Below are 18631 nucleotides of genomic sequence, written 5' to 3'. Positions count from 1 at the left end.
ATAAGGCCAAAAAAATGTTTGTTGCTTGCTTTTGAGTTTTTTTTTTGTTTTTCCATATAAGATTACTCATGCAGAGAGTGATCCGTGCTGAAATAATGTTATTATTTAAAAAGTCATTCTTAACATGGGGAGGGAAGGATGTTTTGTACCTATTCTGTACTTTAACCTTACAATTGAATAAATAATTAAAAAAAAACATATCGTAAAACGTTATTTAAACATGGAAATATGATTTAAAAAATAGCGCGGATCGCTCTCTGCATTAGCACCATTTTTATTTATTGCGGACTATTATTCTCATCTTTATTAGTTGTTGTTTCACGAATTTTCGGCCAACTATTCCTCTGGCCTTCATGAAAAGAAGTCCTTTTATAAATGTTCAGTAACTTTTTCCTTTTATTATTCTTAAAGAGTAAAACTTTTCTCATTCATGAAAGGAGTTAAGCCTACGTAAATAAATAAATGTTTGTACATGTGACAAATTATCAATAAATGGTTTAGTTACTTTTTTAAAAAAATGTTTGTAAAAGTGCGAAAGGCGACGTTGTACAACCATCACTCCCATGCTTAATTTCTATACTTATAGGTTTTTGGAATTTTTTTTCACTGGATTATTATTGATTGGACACTAATTAAACAGATTATTAAAAAAAAAAAAAAAAATGGAAAAAAGAAATCATTATTTCGACATTTGAAAGTGGTGCTCACTTTTTAGTTATAACGTTCTGATAAATCAGTCACCCATTTTGTAAGCAATAAAAATGCGGTATATCAAAACCATAGAAAGTAAAAATAATGAGTCTCTACCGCATTTGTAAATCAGAAATATATTTGTTTCTCAAAGAAAAAAAAATAGAGAGAATAGGACTTTTTTTTATTGTTTTCATGAAAATAAAGTTTCGAGATTTTTAATTATTTTTTTTTTGTTTACTTATTTAGTCAGTTTGTGGTTTTTTTTTTTTTTTAAATTGTTTTTGTGAAAGGTGAGTTTTTTTTCATAACTTTTGTTTTGTTTCTTTTTAATTTTTTTAAAGTATTATAAATTTCACTAACATGCTGGAGAAATGTTTAATAATTTGGTATTTTTTTAGATTAGGTCCACCTCCACAATTTTCCTTTCAATGACGACATTTATAGGTTTCCGAGTATGCTGAACACGCAAATTGCATTAAAATTTTGCGGAAATAAATAGTTGTATTATGCATTGTATTCTTCGGCGGCCATTTTTTTACATGCACACGTGCCATAAACAAATACACACACGTAAAAAAGATGGCCGCCAAAGATTACAATGCATAATACAACTTTTATATCTTGATAACTACTTATTTCTGCAAAATTCCGATGCGATTTTCGTATTCAGCATAGTCGAAAACCATTTCAAGTCGTCATTTAAAAGAAAATTGAGGAGGTGGACCTAATCTAAAAATTTACCAATAATTTTTAATCCCGTACGCCTCCCGATACATTGCTTCGTCAACATGCGACCATTTTATATCTCCCGAAGACACTTCCGTATTTAGAAAAAAAAAATAAATAAATAAATAAAAAGTGACCGATTTACCAGAACGTGGTAACTAAAAAGTGAGTACCCCTTTCAAATGTTGAAATGATTTTTTTTTTTTTTTCAATTTTTTTTCATAATCTGGTTAGTGTTCAATCAATAATAATCCAGTGAAAAAATTTCAAAAAACCTATGAGTATAGAAACTCCACCACATAAGTAAATAAATAAAAAATGTTACGTGCGCATGCGTTAGCCTTGACTAGGGGGGTACTAAGGGAACGACCATTAAATAATTCTGCGGGTCGCAATGGAACTCAACGCCCAAGGAGTACCAAAATAGTTTTCATGATCTGAAGAAATTTGTTTTTTCGAAAAGTGGGTGATCAAAAGTGGGTGATCACTTTTCCATGTAATTTAACTTAAAATGAGTACCCACTTTCTGGCCACCTGAGGAAGGGGCATTTATTTTCGTGTTTATTGGCTTAAAGGTTTTTTTGACAAGGCAGTTTGGTACGCGAATGCATATTTAACAGTTTTCGTTTATGCTCACGCATAGCATAAACAAAGGCTACGTCTGTGAAATGGAAAATAGTCCCAGAGTTCAGGGGTTATTACCATGCAAAAGAAATCAAACAAAAAACTTTTTAGCCAAGAAACAGAAAAATGCCCCTCTCTCAGGTGGCCAGAAAGTAGGTGCTCATTCTAAGTTAAATTTACATTGAAAAGTGATCACCCACTTTTCGAAAAAGTAATTTCATGAATATCATGAAAACTTTTTTTTTGCTACGTACACGGTTTGCAGATTCGTTTTTAGCACACCGAAATCTACAATAAAATATTTCGTTATATATGAACGTGAAACGGGCCTTAAAGTAAAATAATACTTGATTTTTTTGAGCAGATTTGCTGTTTAGTTGTACAAATATCCTCAAACCAGGTAATCACTAAAAGGGACTTTTAAAAGTCGTCACCTGTATCGAGCAAAAGTTTAAAACCACCGATTATATGCCAGCCTACATCATGGTAACATATATTGAGTGAGTTCCTAACACAGTATTTTGTATAGTTTTTTTAGTTTAAACTCATTTTCCCAAAATTTCCCCAAACTTAACGTGTTCGATACAGTCTGCCGCCATTTGTATTTTTCAGATATACCGATAAACATTGAATGTTTTTGAACCGATTATACATTACATAAAAACACTAAAATCTTATCCAGTTAGGTAGAACACTTACTTTTCTTGCCTTTGATAACATTTATTTGTTATATATTTATTTTTTGACAACTTCTTTGTATCTGTGTTTAGTAATACAAACCCTTTTCATTTAATGTAACGTTTAGTCGGCTCGAAAAACAGTGTTTATTGGTGTATTTGAAAGCTACAAATGGTGGTGGACACTGTTGATTACTTTAAGTTAGAGAAAGTGAGTTAAAACTAAAAAACTATACAAAATACTGTCAGAAACCTACCGATTATGCAAGCCTATGTCATGGTAACATATACTCGGTGAATTTTAGACACTGTTTTGTATAGTTTTTAGTTTTCAACTTACTTCCCCAAACTTAACGTATTCAACAGAATCCGCGACCATTTCTGTTTTTTGAGCCAATTAAACATTTTACATTACATAAAAACACTAAACAATTATCCAATTAGGTAGAAACGTAAATTACCTTACCTTTGCTTTCATTTATTTGTTTTTGGACAACTTTTTCGAATCTGTGTATAGTAACCTCCCCTCCCCCCCACCATCAACCAAATATTAATTACTAACTCAAATTTTTTAAAACAACAACAAAAAAAACATTTAGCGTTTCAACATTTTTGCTACGTTCGGCTTCATCCACTGATTGTTGGTCAAGTCCAAAACATGAATGATTGACAGAAACTCTCGAGGATCCAGATCAAATTCTGCAAGAGTACCATTTTTTTCAGTTTCGCCTTCTTTTTCACTTTTTGAAGTGGATTGCTGTACTAATATAAGAAACATGCATTTTCTCTTTTATTAAATTTTTCCATTACACTAAATTGAGCCACTGCAACGCGTGGCAGGGTACAGCTCGTGTATATATATACACACACACACATATATATATATATTTTATTAGTGAAGGAGAGATAAAATGAAAAACAATTTAGTTAGTGATTTAATAAATAAAAATGATAATTAAATTGTATTAAACAAAAAAATAAAATGACATATGTAAAAAAAAAAAAAAATGTTTGGTGGGGCAAAATAAAAATGAAATCAAATAATTAAACAAAAACACCAGTGAATAAAAGGTAATTTAATTAATTTTATTGTTCACTTAAATCTTTGGAAAATGGTCAATGGTCGCATGACTCTTAATCGTAGTTTTGACCAAGTCCAGAAATTCTATGGCATATGGTCCAGTGACAATATCCATCATGCAACTGACGGACTTACTACCGAAAACCAAATTCACAAGACAATACGTGAGACACTCCTTCCGCAGGTCAGCATAATTATGCAGCGAGGCGACGTTGTAGAATTTTCCAGCTGTCGTATAATTCAGGTACTTCTCTCTCACGATCTTCACCAGGAAGCCCTGTAGCTCCGTCAGCATATATTGGTCCGCATGCGCCAGCACATTGACGATACCGTCAAACGGTAGATCTGACTTGGGGCTGACAATAAACTCAATGACTTTGCATTTAGCCGAACAGCCATGCAAATAGTGGACAATAAACCGCAGCGCGACCAGCGAGATGTCCGGAATCGGAACCTCGGCGCTGGTGGACTCTAGAAAGTTGCTAGTCAGCATGGCAGCGAAGACTTCTGACTGCCGCGTCAGTTGCTCTCTGTTAGCAAACACCTTCTGGCCATAGTCCGTCACAAAAGTGATATCCTTCCGGAAGCCTTTCAAGCAGCATTTTGGAGACTTTTTCATTTTTGAACACTTTGGATATGGCGTCGGCGATATCGGATCCGACTTGATGTTGAGATGACATGCCAAGTACGATAAGCCAAGAATGACGACTTTGGAAAGACAACTTTTGGGGTTCGATAAGACGATATTCTTGAGAAGGTCGAAGCCTTTGAATTTCATCAAAAGTTTCTCCTGAACATTGTGGCTTCTGAAAAAGAAAGAAAAAACATATTCCGGTTAGGAAGTTTGTTACAATGGTGATAATTTTAATAATGAAAGGCAAAACGGACGCACGTGTTTTCCTATATCCAAGAAAGGCTTCTTTTTGGAGAGGGGGAGTTCTCGTGAGGGTTACTATGTTTTTAGAACTTTTTATATACTCCCTAGATTATAATATCTACGATTTGCGAAGGGACGGCGTGTCTACATTTATTATGATCGACTGTTATAAAATTCACGCTATTTCGCCTTTTCGCGTTTGTTTGTCCTTTTCATATATATATAAAGCAAAACTAATCGGAGCAAAGCCGTCAGCGGCCTTTCGTGCTGGGATGTCTTGAAAGCAATTATCTTTGATCAATGTGGGGAAAACCCTTCATATCAGACAATTGCTATTTAGCTGGTTTTCCCCAACATTGTGGGGAAACAAATAAATGAAACAGCAGAAAGCATAAAGCTGAACTGGCCTTCAGCTAATGTCCATTTCTGCGCCTGCGTGATTCTTAACTTATTTGTGCAAGTCAACTTTTTGACTGAAATTGCTTAATTTGAACACTTTTCACTTCCTGTCGTGTCGTAGCATAGTGGTAAGATGTCAGATTTTCTTTCACTTTCTTTTCGGCCTTCGCGTCACAGGTTCAAGCCTACCTGCCTAGTAGCACTTTTTTTTTGTGTTCAATACACAGCTCCAAACACCCAAGCAACACCAGGTACCCTCGCTAGTTTTAACTAATGACTAAAAATAATCCAAGGGAGATAAATCTTTCGAAGGCTTGAAATAAAACTTATCTCCCTTACATTAAGATTTTATTTCTTTTTCTGTATAACTTTAAAAATGTGAAATTAAAGAAAGAAAGAGAGAAATGGAATGAAAATGATAAACAAAAAAATGCAAGAAAGAATAAAACAATCTAATCTATATATCTATATATATAAAAGCGAAAATGTATGTATGTATGTTCGCATTTTGTGTATGTCCCAGAATAGTTAATTAAATACTTAATGTTGTCTATATATATAAAAGCGAAAATGTATGTGTGTACGTGTGTTCGCTTTTTCTGTATGTCTACAAAAGGCTTTTTTCTGCGAAGCGGTCGGTCGGCTCGCAACTTCTTAAAACTTTTTATATCACATATATAATATCTCCGAGTTAACAATGGAGCTCGCCTGTCTATTTAATTTGCTCGACTTTGGGAAGATGAATATTCAACATTTGTCGCTCGCCGCATGTAGATTAGGCTTTTTCCTATAATAAAAGCGACACTAATTCTGGTGGTATTTTTCCGGTGGCGATCGCCGGAAATGTCCAAAAGCAATCAGCTTTGATCAATGTGGAAATATTTTCCTTATATCAGACAATTGCTATTCAATTTGGACAAGGGGAGCTAGTCCCCCCCTCCAAACATCTTGGGGAAAATAAAAGCGTTCTTGCAGTAAATGAAATACCCGCAGTCAAAGTTGACCTAATTAAGTCATTAAAACGCGCACCTACCAAATCTAAGTAATTAAATAAATTCAAACGCGTTTCTGTTAGTATCACATGGTGGTCCGGTTGTTAATGTCACACGTTTTTTTTTCACACTTTAATTTCCAACTTCGCCTCAATTTAATTTGCCCGACTTTCAAAAGATAAATATTCAACAATTTTCGATTGCCGCATGTGCATAAGGCTTTTTCGTATAAAAAAATGAAGCAGACAGGCTCGCGGTAAATAAAACAGTCCCGCACTCAAAGTTGACGTCATTAACTCGTCAAAAACTGCACTTTTTTTTTCACACTTTATTATTTTCCAACTGCGCGTCAAAGTTTCGTTTTTTGTTTTAAACAACCAACGATTTTTGTTTTCATTTACCCCAAAACACACACACCTACAACCCCCCCCCGCTAGTCTATATATATAAAAGCAAAAATGTGTGTATGTATGTATGTTTGTGTGTCTGCCAAAAACTTTCGACCGACACAACGAAAATTCACAAACTCGGTATCTTATCGAAGCCCCATCCTTCGCTCAAAAAATATCGAAAAATTGGCCAAAAACATTCATTTTTTCACCCCGAAATCGACAATTTTCGACAGGGGGTGGGTGGGGGGGGGTCAACAAAAACGGTCTTCTTATGACGACGACCGGTTCTACGCATGCGTCAGATGACGTCATGACCTGATTTACTTTAAAAACTGAGTAAAATTCATGTACGTCGTGTTAGCTCAGTTGGTTCATTATCTAAACATTTTGGGTTCGAATCGTGGTGCGAGATGTCTTTTTTTTTTCGATTTTTTAAATTTAAATATTGAACCAATGTTATTTAAGCCATTTTTCACGTAACATTCATTTTTTTTTTTTTTTTACTTCGCTTATCCCCCCCCCCCGATCACACACCCAAAAACACCCGGGTACCCACCGATTTTTTAAATTTTAATATCGAAACAGGCTTATTTAAGCCATTTTCTGTTTTCATCATTCATTTGCCTTACGTTAGTTTTTTTTTTTATGTTTTGATTACCCCCCCGCTTAAGTTTTAACATTGTTTTCTTTTTTTACTTTGCTTATAACAATGCTTACATCGTTGTCGTCGTAATGCTCGACAACTTCCATGCACGCACCTGTCAATTTGGTTCTTACTTAAATAAATTCAACTATCTTTCAGTAACTCATTCTGGCTGGCCGATTTTATTTTCAAACTTCGCCTCAGGGCTTCGGGTTCGATCCTACCAACATTACCCCCTCCCCTGTTTCTTTTTTATTTAACAGCACACACACCTACAAACACTCGGGCAATGCCGGGTACCCCCGCTAGTTTATAATATAAATCTCACCTGTCAGTTTAAATGTATTTATGTATGTATGTCTGCCTAATACTTTCGACAGTAGTGAGGAATTTTCATGAGATCGGTATCGTTTTAAAGCACAAATACAAAATATCAAAAAATTAGTTAAAAACATTAATTCCTTCTACCTCAACTGGGCATTTTTCTGCTTTTTTTACCGATGGACTAGCATTGATTTAAACCTTCGTCACTTCCGGTTAGCTGTACGGGTTCGAGCCTGCCTGCCTACTACCACTTTTTTTTTTTGCTCAACACACACCTCTAGACATCTGGACAACGCTGGGCACCCAGGCTAGTCTAATATATAAAGTTATCTATCAGATTTTAGAATTTAGACCTAAATAGCATTGCATCTAACATATCCATATTTGATTTTGCTTAGCCAGTATGTCTTCTTTCTTAGCATATTTTTTCAAATATTAAAATGTTTTTTTTTAGTTTAGTTTCTAAATTCTGGCTAGGAGAATTGATACAATTGTGACAATTTTAAATAATGATTAAATTAATGAAAGGGAAATAAATATTTGAAGGCTTAAAATATAACTCATCTCCTATCTATGAGCTATAAAAATGTATTGTTTTTATTACACACCGACAAATCAGATTTTGATTATAAGTTATTACTGGTGTTTTGACATTTATGAAAGTGCGTGTGGTTGGATGCCTGGTTAGGTCGGATGGGAGTCGGTAAAGAAGTGGTGATAGCCTTTCTCGCTCTCTCTCTCTCTCTCTCTTTTTTAAAAAGTCAATCAAATCTAACCCTCTTTTTTCGTTTGTGCTCATATCATAGAACTTTTTAAACCTCAATTCTCTATCCAAGCATTGAATTTATGCAAATCTACTCTCATTGAAATAGATTATTTTAGATATGAAGTCAAACCGCTTGAAATATAAAAACCCGAATTGTTAACCATGTGTCGCTTAAAATGCTTTGTAGTCGATAAAACAAAAGGAAAAAGACGCACGGACCTTCTAACTGGTAAATATTTCGTCCATGAAATTGTCTTGATTTCAGATTACGTATTGCTCCTATATTTCTTTTCAGCCTAATTGCCATTACTCAGTTTTTAATTTAATTCATGCCTGGCTAAGTAAATGTTGTAAAATCTAAATGTGACGATGTTCAAAATCTATTCAAAATATATAAGCAGAAAATTGGTTTCTTTCCGTCTCCTCCTTAAAAAAGAAGAGGAAAGTTTCTACTGGACGACCTCAAGTGTAAAGTGAGCCCCTCCCACTCCAATGACCTGGGATAGAAAGGGTAGAATTCCTTAGCGTCATTTGCACGGTGGCCGAAGAATCCACGCCTCGAAGATGTAACTTTAAGCTAAATACATTTTTATGCTCACTTTTTTTTAAAAAGTCAATCAAATCTTAATTCACTTATTTTAAAACAACTTCCTGACAAATTTTCTTCTTTCTTTTTACCATGTCACATCGAGGTAGTAGCTTATTTAGATGACAGAAGAACTTTATTTAAGTACGATACTTAATATTAACAGACATGGTAAGATGCAAAAAAAAAAAAATATATAAATAAAAAATTTTAAAAAATTAGAAAATTAAAATAGTTCTGATAACTGGGAAAAAAACACCTAACGGCTAGCTACGAAATCCGAATATACATTTTACCGCTAAGACAACTACCTCTGTCTAACCTGCATGTGCAAAAAAACTTTACCTGAAACTCTAAATCCTAATGGAGATCTGTTATTTGTAAGTAAATAACCCCTGTCTCTTGAACGCTAACAATCTGCTCCTTCCCACCAAACCGCCACTTAACTCCTACATTGCACAGCGTTTGTAGTGGAATCTTTAACTTCCAGCCCCTAACCCTCACATGCTAACTGCTTAGTCATCACTAAACATCTACCTCTTAGACATGCATTAGAGTTCATTCCTATTCCGGTTAGGTACTTAACAGCCAAAGCAAAGCGTACTGCATTACATAACTATGTCTCCTCCTAGATAACTTTACAACAATTAATACGAAACTGAACCAGTGCTCCCTGTTATGCTAAATGTCCATGACTCTTACTTGAAAGCTGAAATTATCTTCCCTCAATAATAGAAACACACTTTGTACCTTCAACTTTATTCGCATCTACTAAAAACTTGCCCATATATCTATTTACCTAATTATATATGTCTCAAAACTTACTGTTTTATCCGTACTATATTTCACTCGCATCTCAAGCCCTCTTGACATCTAAAATAAAGTTTGGGCACAACTCGTAGTTCAATTCTTAACACCTACTCACACTTTAATGTTATTCTAGACCCAAGCTAACATAAATAAAATTAAAAAAATATAAAGGGAAAGCCTCAAACGACATTATCTCCTTTCTAACAAGCCTCCTTAAAATCATAGTTGCTTACATTGCATGAGCTCTACTCACCCCCTTTATCCAGTAACAATGAAATAACAATGTCCCTAATTCACTTTGAGGAGTGTAACTATTCAGCAGATATATAACCTCTACAAACTAACCCAGTAACATTAACTAACCACGCGGGGTCACAGAAATACCTGGATTAGAACCTAGGCGCGGAGCAAACCCTCTCAGTGCTGACGGACCCAGTAGATCTTTCCAGATCATCCGTCTAGGAGAAGGAAAACTCTGAAACTAAACCAAAGGGGAGGGAGGCCTCTTCAGTCTTGGATGACAACCTTCCTAGAGCTGGTGACTCAAACAAATTACCGGTTTGCAAACCTAAATTGCTTAAGGAGTAGATAGGGTCTGTCTATCGCCGGCTTCCATACTCCTTTGCCTATTAGTCAAGCACAGAGACACTATCACAGTGAATCGATAGAAACACCCAGTGGTAGATCTTGTTTCTTGTCTAGGGCAATGAACGCCGTTTCCCCACTCCCGACACACCCCACCCCTCAAAACTTGGCACTTGAGAGTGCTTGAGTACCATATATGCCTGAGCAATTAGATTGGGTTGACCTTTCTCTGATGGGTTGAGGGTACCGGATTGACAGTTACTGGCTGCTGTTTCCGACTGGTAGTACTGGTGCCCTAACTCTTTGGTAGCGCTTAGAGCGGCTGCTCCATCAACAGTTGCAAAATATCGGGATGTTTGTAGTGCCATGTCACGCATGGAAAGGGACCCTGCACTCATCCCCGGTGGGCTTTCCTGAGGCCACAGTCCTAGTTGAAGAAAGGTCAGCTGATGGTCTACTTGTGATGCATGTGTGATACTCTGCATAACCTCCTGTTCAGCTCCCCCTTACCTAACTGAAACTCGTTAAAAAATATGATGACAGTACAATCTAAAAATAAGCTTAAACCAGGCTTAGGGTCAAACAAATCCAACTTGCCTCCTCCCTTGAGGCTTGCATTCACAAATATCCGTGGGCTTAGAACTAATTTAGCTGATGTTGAAGCATTTCTCTTAACAAACACCCCGGATATATTAGCACTAAGTGAGACTAACCTCCATCCCCTCTAACTACTTTAACATGCCTGGATATCTCCCACTCTGCCGTAAGGACTCTGACAGACACAAGCACGGACTTGGAGTTTACATTTGTAATACCCTTCCCTTGACTAGAGAAACAAACCTAGAATCGGATGATCAAGCCTTTATGTGCTTTAGACTAATCATGCAACACAACATTAGCTACTTTTACTTTCTCTACCGCTCTCCCTCGACCCAAGACTGCACCATAATAAACAAAGTCTCTGACAGCATAGACACAGCACTCTCCCTCCACACTAGCGCACAAGTACATGTATTTGGTGACTTTAATGTCCATCACAGAAACTGGCTTGGATTCTCTACTTACACAGATGCAGCGGGCAGTACAACTCATAGCTTCACTATATCTCACTCCCTATCACAAATTGTTACTTTTCCAACCAGTTTCCCTGACCAGGAAGAACAACACGCATCACTTTTAGATCTGTTTTTGACCACAGTTCCTGATGACTGTATAACGAATGCCGACAGCCCACTTGGGAACGCTGATCATGCAGTGATAATGGTTGAAATCGCCCTAAACTCTAGAGCCAGTGCTCAAAACAACGAGATATTATAAAAAGGCTGACTGGGAAGCCATCAGAGATCTTATCAGAGATGCCCCATGGGGAAATATTTGTTTTCTTCCTGCTGAACAGTGCGCAAATGAGACCACTGAATGGTTTAAAACTGCAATCGAAGCGCATGTTCCCATGCGGAAATTTTATAGCAAGCCCCACTCTCCCCAATGGTTTACTTCGACTTGTGCAAGTGCCATTACTCAAAGGCAGCATGCATACTGCAGATTTAACCGACATAAGTCCAGTTCAAACAGACAGAAGCTAGAAGTAATGTTAAGAAAGAAATAGCGACAGCTAAGAGAGAATTTACGGAAACCACTAAAAAACGCATCGAAGCACAAAAACTAGGAACTCGTGACTTTTTGAAAATCTACAACAGTGTAGTAAATAATGGGCAATCGACAATTCCCCCACTAACCAACAATCACGAGGTTGTTTGCTCAGCAACCGAAAAGGCTAACATGCTTGCCAGTCGGTTTGCCTCAAACTCCACAGTGGACCCTTCCAACCACCCCCTACCTGACTTTCCTATGCGGACAGACGCCACGCTAGACGATTTGAAAATCACTCCTTCTCAGGTGCATGCTATCATAAAAAACCTTGACACTTCAAAACCATGTGGACCCAATCTCATCCCAGCTGTGCTATTAAAAAAGTGCTCAGCCGAAGTAGCTCCAGTTCTCTTCAAACTCTACAACAAATGCCTTAATGAATCTTGCTTTCCGGGCCGTTGGAAAACTGCTTCTGTAGTACCAGTATCCAAGAATTCTGGCGAAAGAACCGACCCATTAAATTATCGCCCCATTAGCCTCCTCCCACTTTTTGCCAAAATATTTGAGACCTTAATTAACCATGCTCTAGTCCATCACCTTACAGATGCTAAACTTCTGACTGACCAACAATATGGATTTAGACAAGCCCGTTCCATAGCAAACATCCTAACTGTAATCTCTGAACGTATATACCATTCACTGGACAAAGCGGGGGAGGGCAGAGCGGTAGCTCTAGATATATCTAAGGCTTTTGACAGAGTATGGCATAAGGGTCTCCTCAGGAAAATCAGATCATACGGTATCACTGGTAGAATACTTAACATAATTAAATCCTTCTTAGATAAGAGAAAAATCCAGGTTGTCCTCGACAGTCGTACATCTAAACAATATATAAATGCGGGAGTGCCCCAGGGGTCTATCCTTGGACCTCTACTGTTCCTGATATTCATAAATGACCTCTCCAACAAAATTTCCTCTGAGATGGGTATATATGCTGATGACACCACACTCTATAACAGGCACGACAGGAAAACAAATGAACACATAACTAAAGAAATGGCAGAAACACTAGAGGATGACCTCCAATCTGTAGTAGAATGGGGACAAAAAATGGATGGTCACGTTCAATGCCGCCAAGACTAAACTAGTTTCATTCAATAATTACAAGAAACCTTCTCTACCACCTATAGCAATGGCCAACGACTCTTTATCTGAGAGTATGTCTTTCAAGCTCCTTGACCTAACGTTCACAGGAAAAATGAGTTGGAACAATTACATCGAGGGTATTGCCAGGGCCGCTGCAAGGAAGGTGGGCTCTCTCTACCGTGCTAGAAAACTACTAACACCTGAAAGTATCCTGTACCTCTATAAGGCCACCATTCGCCCATGTATGGAGTATTGCTGTCATATTTGGGCTGGTGCATCGGCTACTAGTCTCTCGCTCCTTGACAAGATTCAAAAGAGAGTCGCAAATATGATAGGCCCTGAACTGGCATCTAAGCTTCAGCCTCTATCCCATCGACGAAACGTTGCATCCCTCTGCCTGTTCTACAAGTATTTTAATGGTGAATGCTGACGAACTGCAAGCACTTGTGCCCCCACGACGTTAACACCCTCGACAAACATGACAGGCTGCAAAATCCCACCCTCATACTGTAGAGATCCCTAGATGTACAAGATGTTTCTACTCCAGTAGTTTCTTCCCCAGAACCGCTAGACTTTGGAATTCCATTCCAGGTCCCTGCTTCCCCAACTGTACTGACGTGCAGAAGTTCAAATGCAACGTGAACCGACATCTTGCTGCCCAAATCCCTACATAGTACCCCAGTAGTTTTTGCGCCTGATAGTAGCCCCCTACACCAAAGTGGCAATGTGCCTTGTTTGGGGTGAAAATCTAATAAAAAAATTAAAAAAAATTTTTTTTTTAATCTTAAATTAAAAAAATAAAATATATGAACTCAAAAATGAAAGAACTAAATGGAATGAAAAAATTAAAAGAACATTTTTTTATGGAAGACAAAGAAAATGAAAAGAAAGGAAAAAGATAAATACAAGGTGCCTGACTTTTTCGTATGGACACTTGTACAGGGTGACAAAAAAAAACGGGCCCCAACTCTAATTAGTTTCTTAGTGTTTTGTCCGAATGAAATGAAACTTTGGTCATAACTCGTTTATTATATTGAAAACATCACATCAAAACACTAGGCCTTTATTTCTTCCCAGCTGACTACAATCCGATTGTCTTCAAGTCCAACGTAAACAAGTTCTTTATAAACCGTCCCCCTAAGTAATCCAATTTACAAAATTCCCACTACTTATGTTTACTACGCTATAATCACATTGACTAACACATACCCATTAACTCTTATCCTTGAGTGGCTTCCGGGCCTTGATAAGTGGTAACTCCTTTGAAGAAAAAAAAAAAAAAAAAAAAAAAAACAACAAGTACCTTTTTTTCAATATTTTCATTTTACTATTCTGCTATTGTGCTATTCTGAAATTATGTGTGTGTGTGTGTAAAAAAAAAAAAGTTTGCCCCAAAGATGCTCAGAGATGATCATAGACTATTTAACCAAGATGCGCATCAATACAGTTCCTCACCCTCCCTATTGTCCTGACCTTGCTCCCTGTGACTTTTGGTTGTTTCCTAAGCTCAAGGAAAACCTTAGAGACTGTCGTTACAAGACAAGAAGATGAAAGAAGCTGTGATGCGGGTCATTGACATGCTCATACAGGAAGATTTCCATGGGTCCTTCCAGAAGTTGCGGGAAGGGTACAACAAGTGCATTGCAGCCGGAGGAGATTACTTTGAAGGTGACTAGAGTTCCATGTGTGTACTATCAATAAAATATCCATACAAAAAAAAAGGCACTTCCTATACAAATAAAGTTGAGTTTTTTCTCGCTCTGACACTGATATTAGATATCTACTTTTTCTATTAAAAAATATTAAAATGAACTTCTTAATATACTCAGTCATGGATATGCGAGCGACTACATGAAGGTGTACTAATTTACATATTCATTTGAAAAACGAGAATTAATTAATTACTTATTTAAGTTTTATTGTTGCTTATTAGATGATTGGTTTAATTTCACTATTACACTGAATTCTTTTTATGCATAGTTTCTACATTCTGCATAATTGCATAGAATTTAAGATGAAAATGTTCTAGCACATGGAAATATTTATATATATATATATATATATATATATATATATATATATATATTTCTCTTTCTATGTATAAAGGACCTTGTTGGTGTGTGCACAAAAATCTCTACCAAACTCCTCTTTGACTATTTGAGTCCTTTGAGTCTGAGCTCCAATCTCTGGTCCTCCCCTCCTCGCCAATCTTTCACGATAAACACCTGTCTAGCTGAAACCATTGTCATTAATTTCCCCCACTCTTTATCTGTGCCAAAACCAAAACGTAGATTCCATGAACAAAGCTTCTTTCTTAGAAGTGTACGCCTGTGGAACTCTGTTCCGTTTGCCTGTTTCCCACCTGACTACAACCTATATGTCTATCTTCAAGTCCAGACTAAACAAATTCCTGATGAGCCGCCCCCTTAAGTAAGACACTTTATTAAATCTCCAATACTAACGACTGCTACGATACTATCCTATAGGTATTGTACACGGAATAACCCTTATCCCCGAGTGGCTTCTGGGCCTTGATAAGTGGGGACTACCTTGTAAAAAAAAATAAATAAATAAATAACTGCTAAAGGTTAAAAACTGGAAATAAAAACAGTTGACCTTGGCGTGAGTAAATTTACTAACTTCAAAGCATGTGTATATATATATATATACATTTTTAGCTTGAAGTTGCTTAATTTTTTTTTTTACATATACGTCACCACTTATCAAGGCCGAGAGGCCACTCAAGGATAAGGGTTAAAGAGTGCACAGTAGTCAAAAGGACAATAAAGTAATCGATAGTAATGGAAGTTCGGTAAATTTGTTAACTTAAGTGGAACGGCTCATCAGAAACTTGTTTACGTTAGACTTGAAGACGACCGTATTGTAGTCAGCTGGAAAGCAGGAAAACAGAAGACAGTTCCACAGGCGTGCAGTTCTAAGAAAGAAGCTTTGTTCATGGAATCTTATCTTAAGTTTAGGCACAGATAAAGACTGGGGGGAATTATTGATAGTGTTTTCAGCTAGACGAGTGTTTCTTGTGAAGGTTTGGCAAGTGGGGACACACCATAGATTGGAGCTCAGTGGAACACTTTCCATGAAAATAACGATAAAGCAGAGACAAATTCGCAACATCTCTTCTGTGAGATAGAGGTTGCAGGGAAGAAAAAAGGACATCTCCTACGAGGCTACGAAGTCTATTTTGAACTCTATCAAAGCAGGACAAGTCCTTTCTAGCAGCTCCTGCCCAGATGTGGCAACAGTACTCCATCCTATGCAATAACTCTGTCAATTTTAAGTTTACAGACTCGAAATTTGATATACAGGGTACTGAGATTTGGGAAAATCTTTGTGATATGTGTTCGGCCAGAAATTTGGCTGTTAAGGGGTCAAAGTTCAACGATTTGACCTTTGAGAACTCTACCAAACTTCTCCGACAATTTTGGGTCTAAACACTTGAAATTTTAGATATAGGTTCCTTGGACATGGATCTAATTTAATAACTTGATTTGAGCCCAAAACAATAAATGTTAAGGGGTCATAATAGGGGTCGAAGTTAAAAAAAAATTGACCGTTTTTTTTTTTTTTTTTGCTCAACATACCCCTCCAAACACCTGGACCAAAAACTAGTTTGTCTATATAAATAAAATATTGTATTTTGCTCTTTTTTATTGAGCACTCTTAATAACTTTGTTTTAACGTGTGAGTTTTAGCTCCTGAACTTTAACTTAGTGTGTGTGTGTGTGTATATATATATATATATATATATATATATATATATACTCGGGGTTTTTTTATATTCAAAAGTAATGGACTAATGAATTCAACGAGGTTGTTAGATAGTGCTCAATAAAAAGAGCTGATAATACTTGTTTATTGTTATATAAACATGCTCACATCCCGCTGCTACAAACAGCCACTTGTTTCAATCAAACAACAGATATCATCAGGCAGCGACTTGACTATTCAAAAGTTCAATGAATAATGGATTTTTATTTTAGGTAGGAACTCTTTAGAAATTGGAGTTAAAAAACTTAAAACACAGGACTTTAATTAAATAAAAAAGTAAAAAGGGAGAGGCAATTTAAATAAAGTAAAAAGATTACAATGGGGAGAGAGTGATTCTTTTTTTTTAATCACTCTCTCCCCATTGTAATCTTTTTACTTTATTTAAATTGCCTCTCCCTTTTTACTTTTTTATTTAATTAAAGTCCTGTGTTTTAAGTTTTTTAACTCCAATTTCTAAAGAGTTCCTACCTAAAATAAAAATCCATTATTCATTGAACTTTTGAATAGTCAAGTCGCTGCCTGATGATATCTGTTGTTTGATTGAAACAAGTGGCTGTTTGTAGCAGCGGGATGTGAGCATGTTTATATAACAATAAACAAGTATATATATATATATATATATATATATATAGTGAAACAGGGATGTGTCATTGCCCCAACCCTGTACTCCATCTTCATTGCTGCTATCCTCCATCTCACGGACAAACATCTTCCCCGTGGAGTTCGGATTATGTACAGAACTGACGGGCGACTTTTTAACATCAACAGATTCAGGGCCAAAGGTCGAACGAACACCATATCCATTATGGAGCTACAGTATGCAGACGATAACGCCCTTGTAGCCCTCTACGAAGAGGACCTACAGTGTACACTGGTTGCCTTCACGAGGGCATACAAACAGCTAGGACTAACAATTAATATAAAAAAACCTCAAATCCTCCATCTATCACCACCAAACAGTACTCCAGTCTCACCCCCAAACATCTCTATCGACAACACTAGACTGGACAATGTGGACCACTTCCCATACCTAGGATGCATCCTATCATCAAAAGCCAACATAGATGATGAAATACAACACTGTCTCAGCTGTGCCAGTGAGGCTTTCTCAAGGCTAAGGAAGAGAGTATTTGAGAACCGTGACCTTCTGGCAAAGACCAAAATCATGGTATACAAAGCTGTCTTGCTGCCCACTCTTCTCTATGGATCGGAGACCTGGACCACATACGGGAGGCACGTAAAAACCCTGGAGACGTACCACCAAAGATGCCTCCGAAAAATCCTCAGAATCAGTTGGAAGGACCGACGCATCAACACCAGCGTCCTCAGTGAGGCTGACATTCCTATCACCGCTACTGTTGCTCAACGCCAGCTCAGATGGACTGGTCATGTTGTCCGAATGCTGGATCTCCGCCTCCCAAAACAGATTTTCTACTCTCAGCTTGTTGAGGGAAAGCGTGCCCAGGGTGGCCAAAAGATGAGGTATAAGGACAACATCAAAGTAAATTTAAAGCGGTTTCACATGGACCTTGAGACATGGGAGGACGTGGCTGGGAGCAGGTTGGCATGGAGGAGCGCTATCCATGAAGGTGCTGCGCTTTATAGCAGTGACCTAAATCAAGCTGCTGAGGATAAACGCAAGCACAGAAAAGACAGATTATCAACCAGACACACCGAACCCCACCCCACCACCACTACCTTTATCTGCCCAAATTGCACAAGAAAAATTGGGTCTAGGATTGGGCTCTATGCTCACCTGAGGACCCAAAGAAGCCACAACGGAGGACAGTCTTACTCGGACACGAGTGACCGCCGATGATATATATATGAAATGAAATAAGTTTGATATCGTACTCTTCATATGACCATTCATTCATGTAAAAAAATTTTCCACATCCTGCTTCACTATTTTTACTATGGCTTACTTGTAGTTT

General features: G+C 37.2%; 1 protein-coding gene across 2 annotated transcripts in view; it reads right to left on the bottom strand.

The window, feature by feature from the left end:
• Positions 1–3785: 3785 nt before the first annotated feature.
• The window catches only part of LOC145270607 (uncharacterized), a 90126-nt gene continuing 75280 nt past the window's right edge, over positions 3786–18631 (bottom strand). For both annotated transcript variants that reach the window (XM_080126234.1, XM_080126235.1), the window contains one exon: positions 3786–4607. In XM_080126234.1, coding sequence (XP_079982360.1) covers positions 3818–4607 — 790 coding nt within the window. In that variant the 3' untranslated portion in view covers positions 3786–3817. The remainder of the gene's footprint in view (positions 4608–18631) is intronic.

Source organism: Euprymna scolopes, chromosome 46, assembly GCF_053919585.1.
Source record: "Euprymna scolopes isolate OS-2025 chromosome 46, ASM5391958v1, whole genome shotgun sequence".
Taxonomy (NCBI): Eukaryota; Metazoa; Mollusca; class Cephalopoda; order Sepiida; family Sepiolidae; genus Euprymna; species Euprymna scolopes.
Note: the sequence above shows the minus strand (reverse complement) of the source record. Positions and strands in the feature narration are given on the sequence as shown.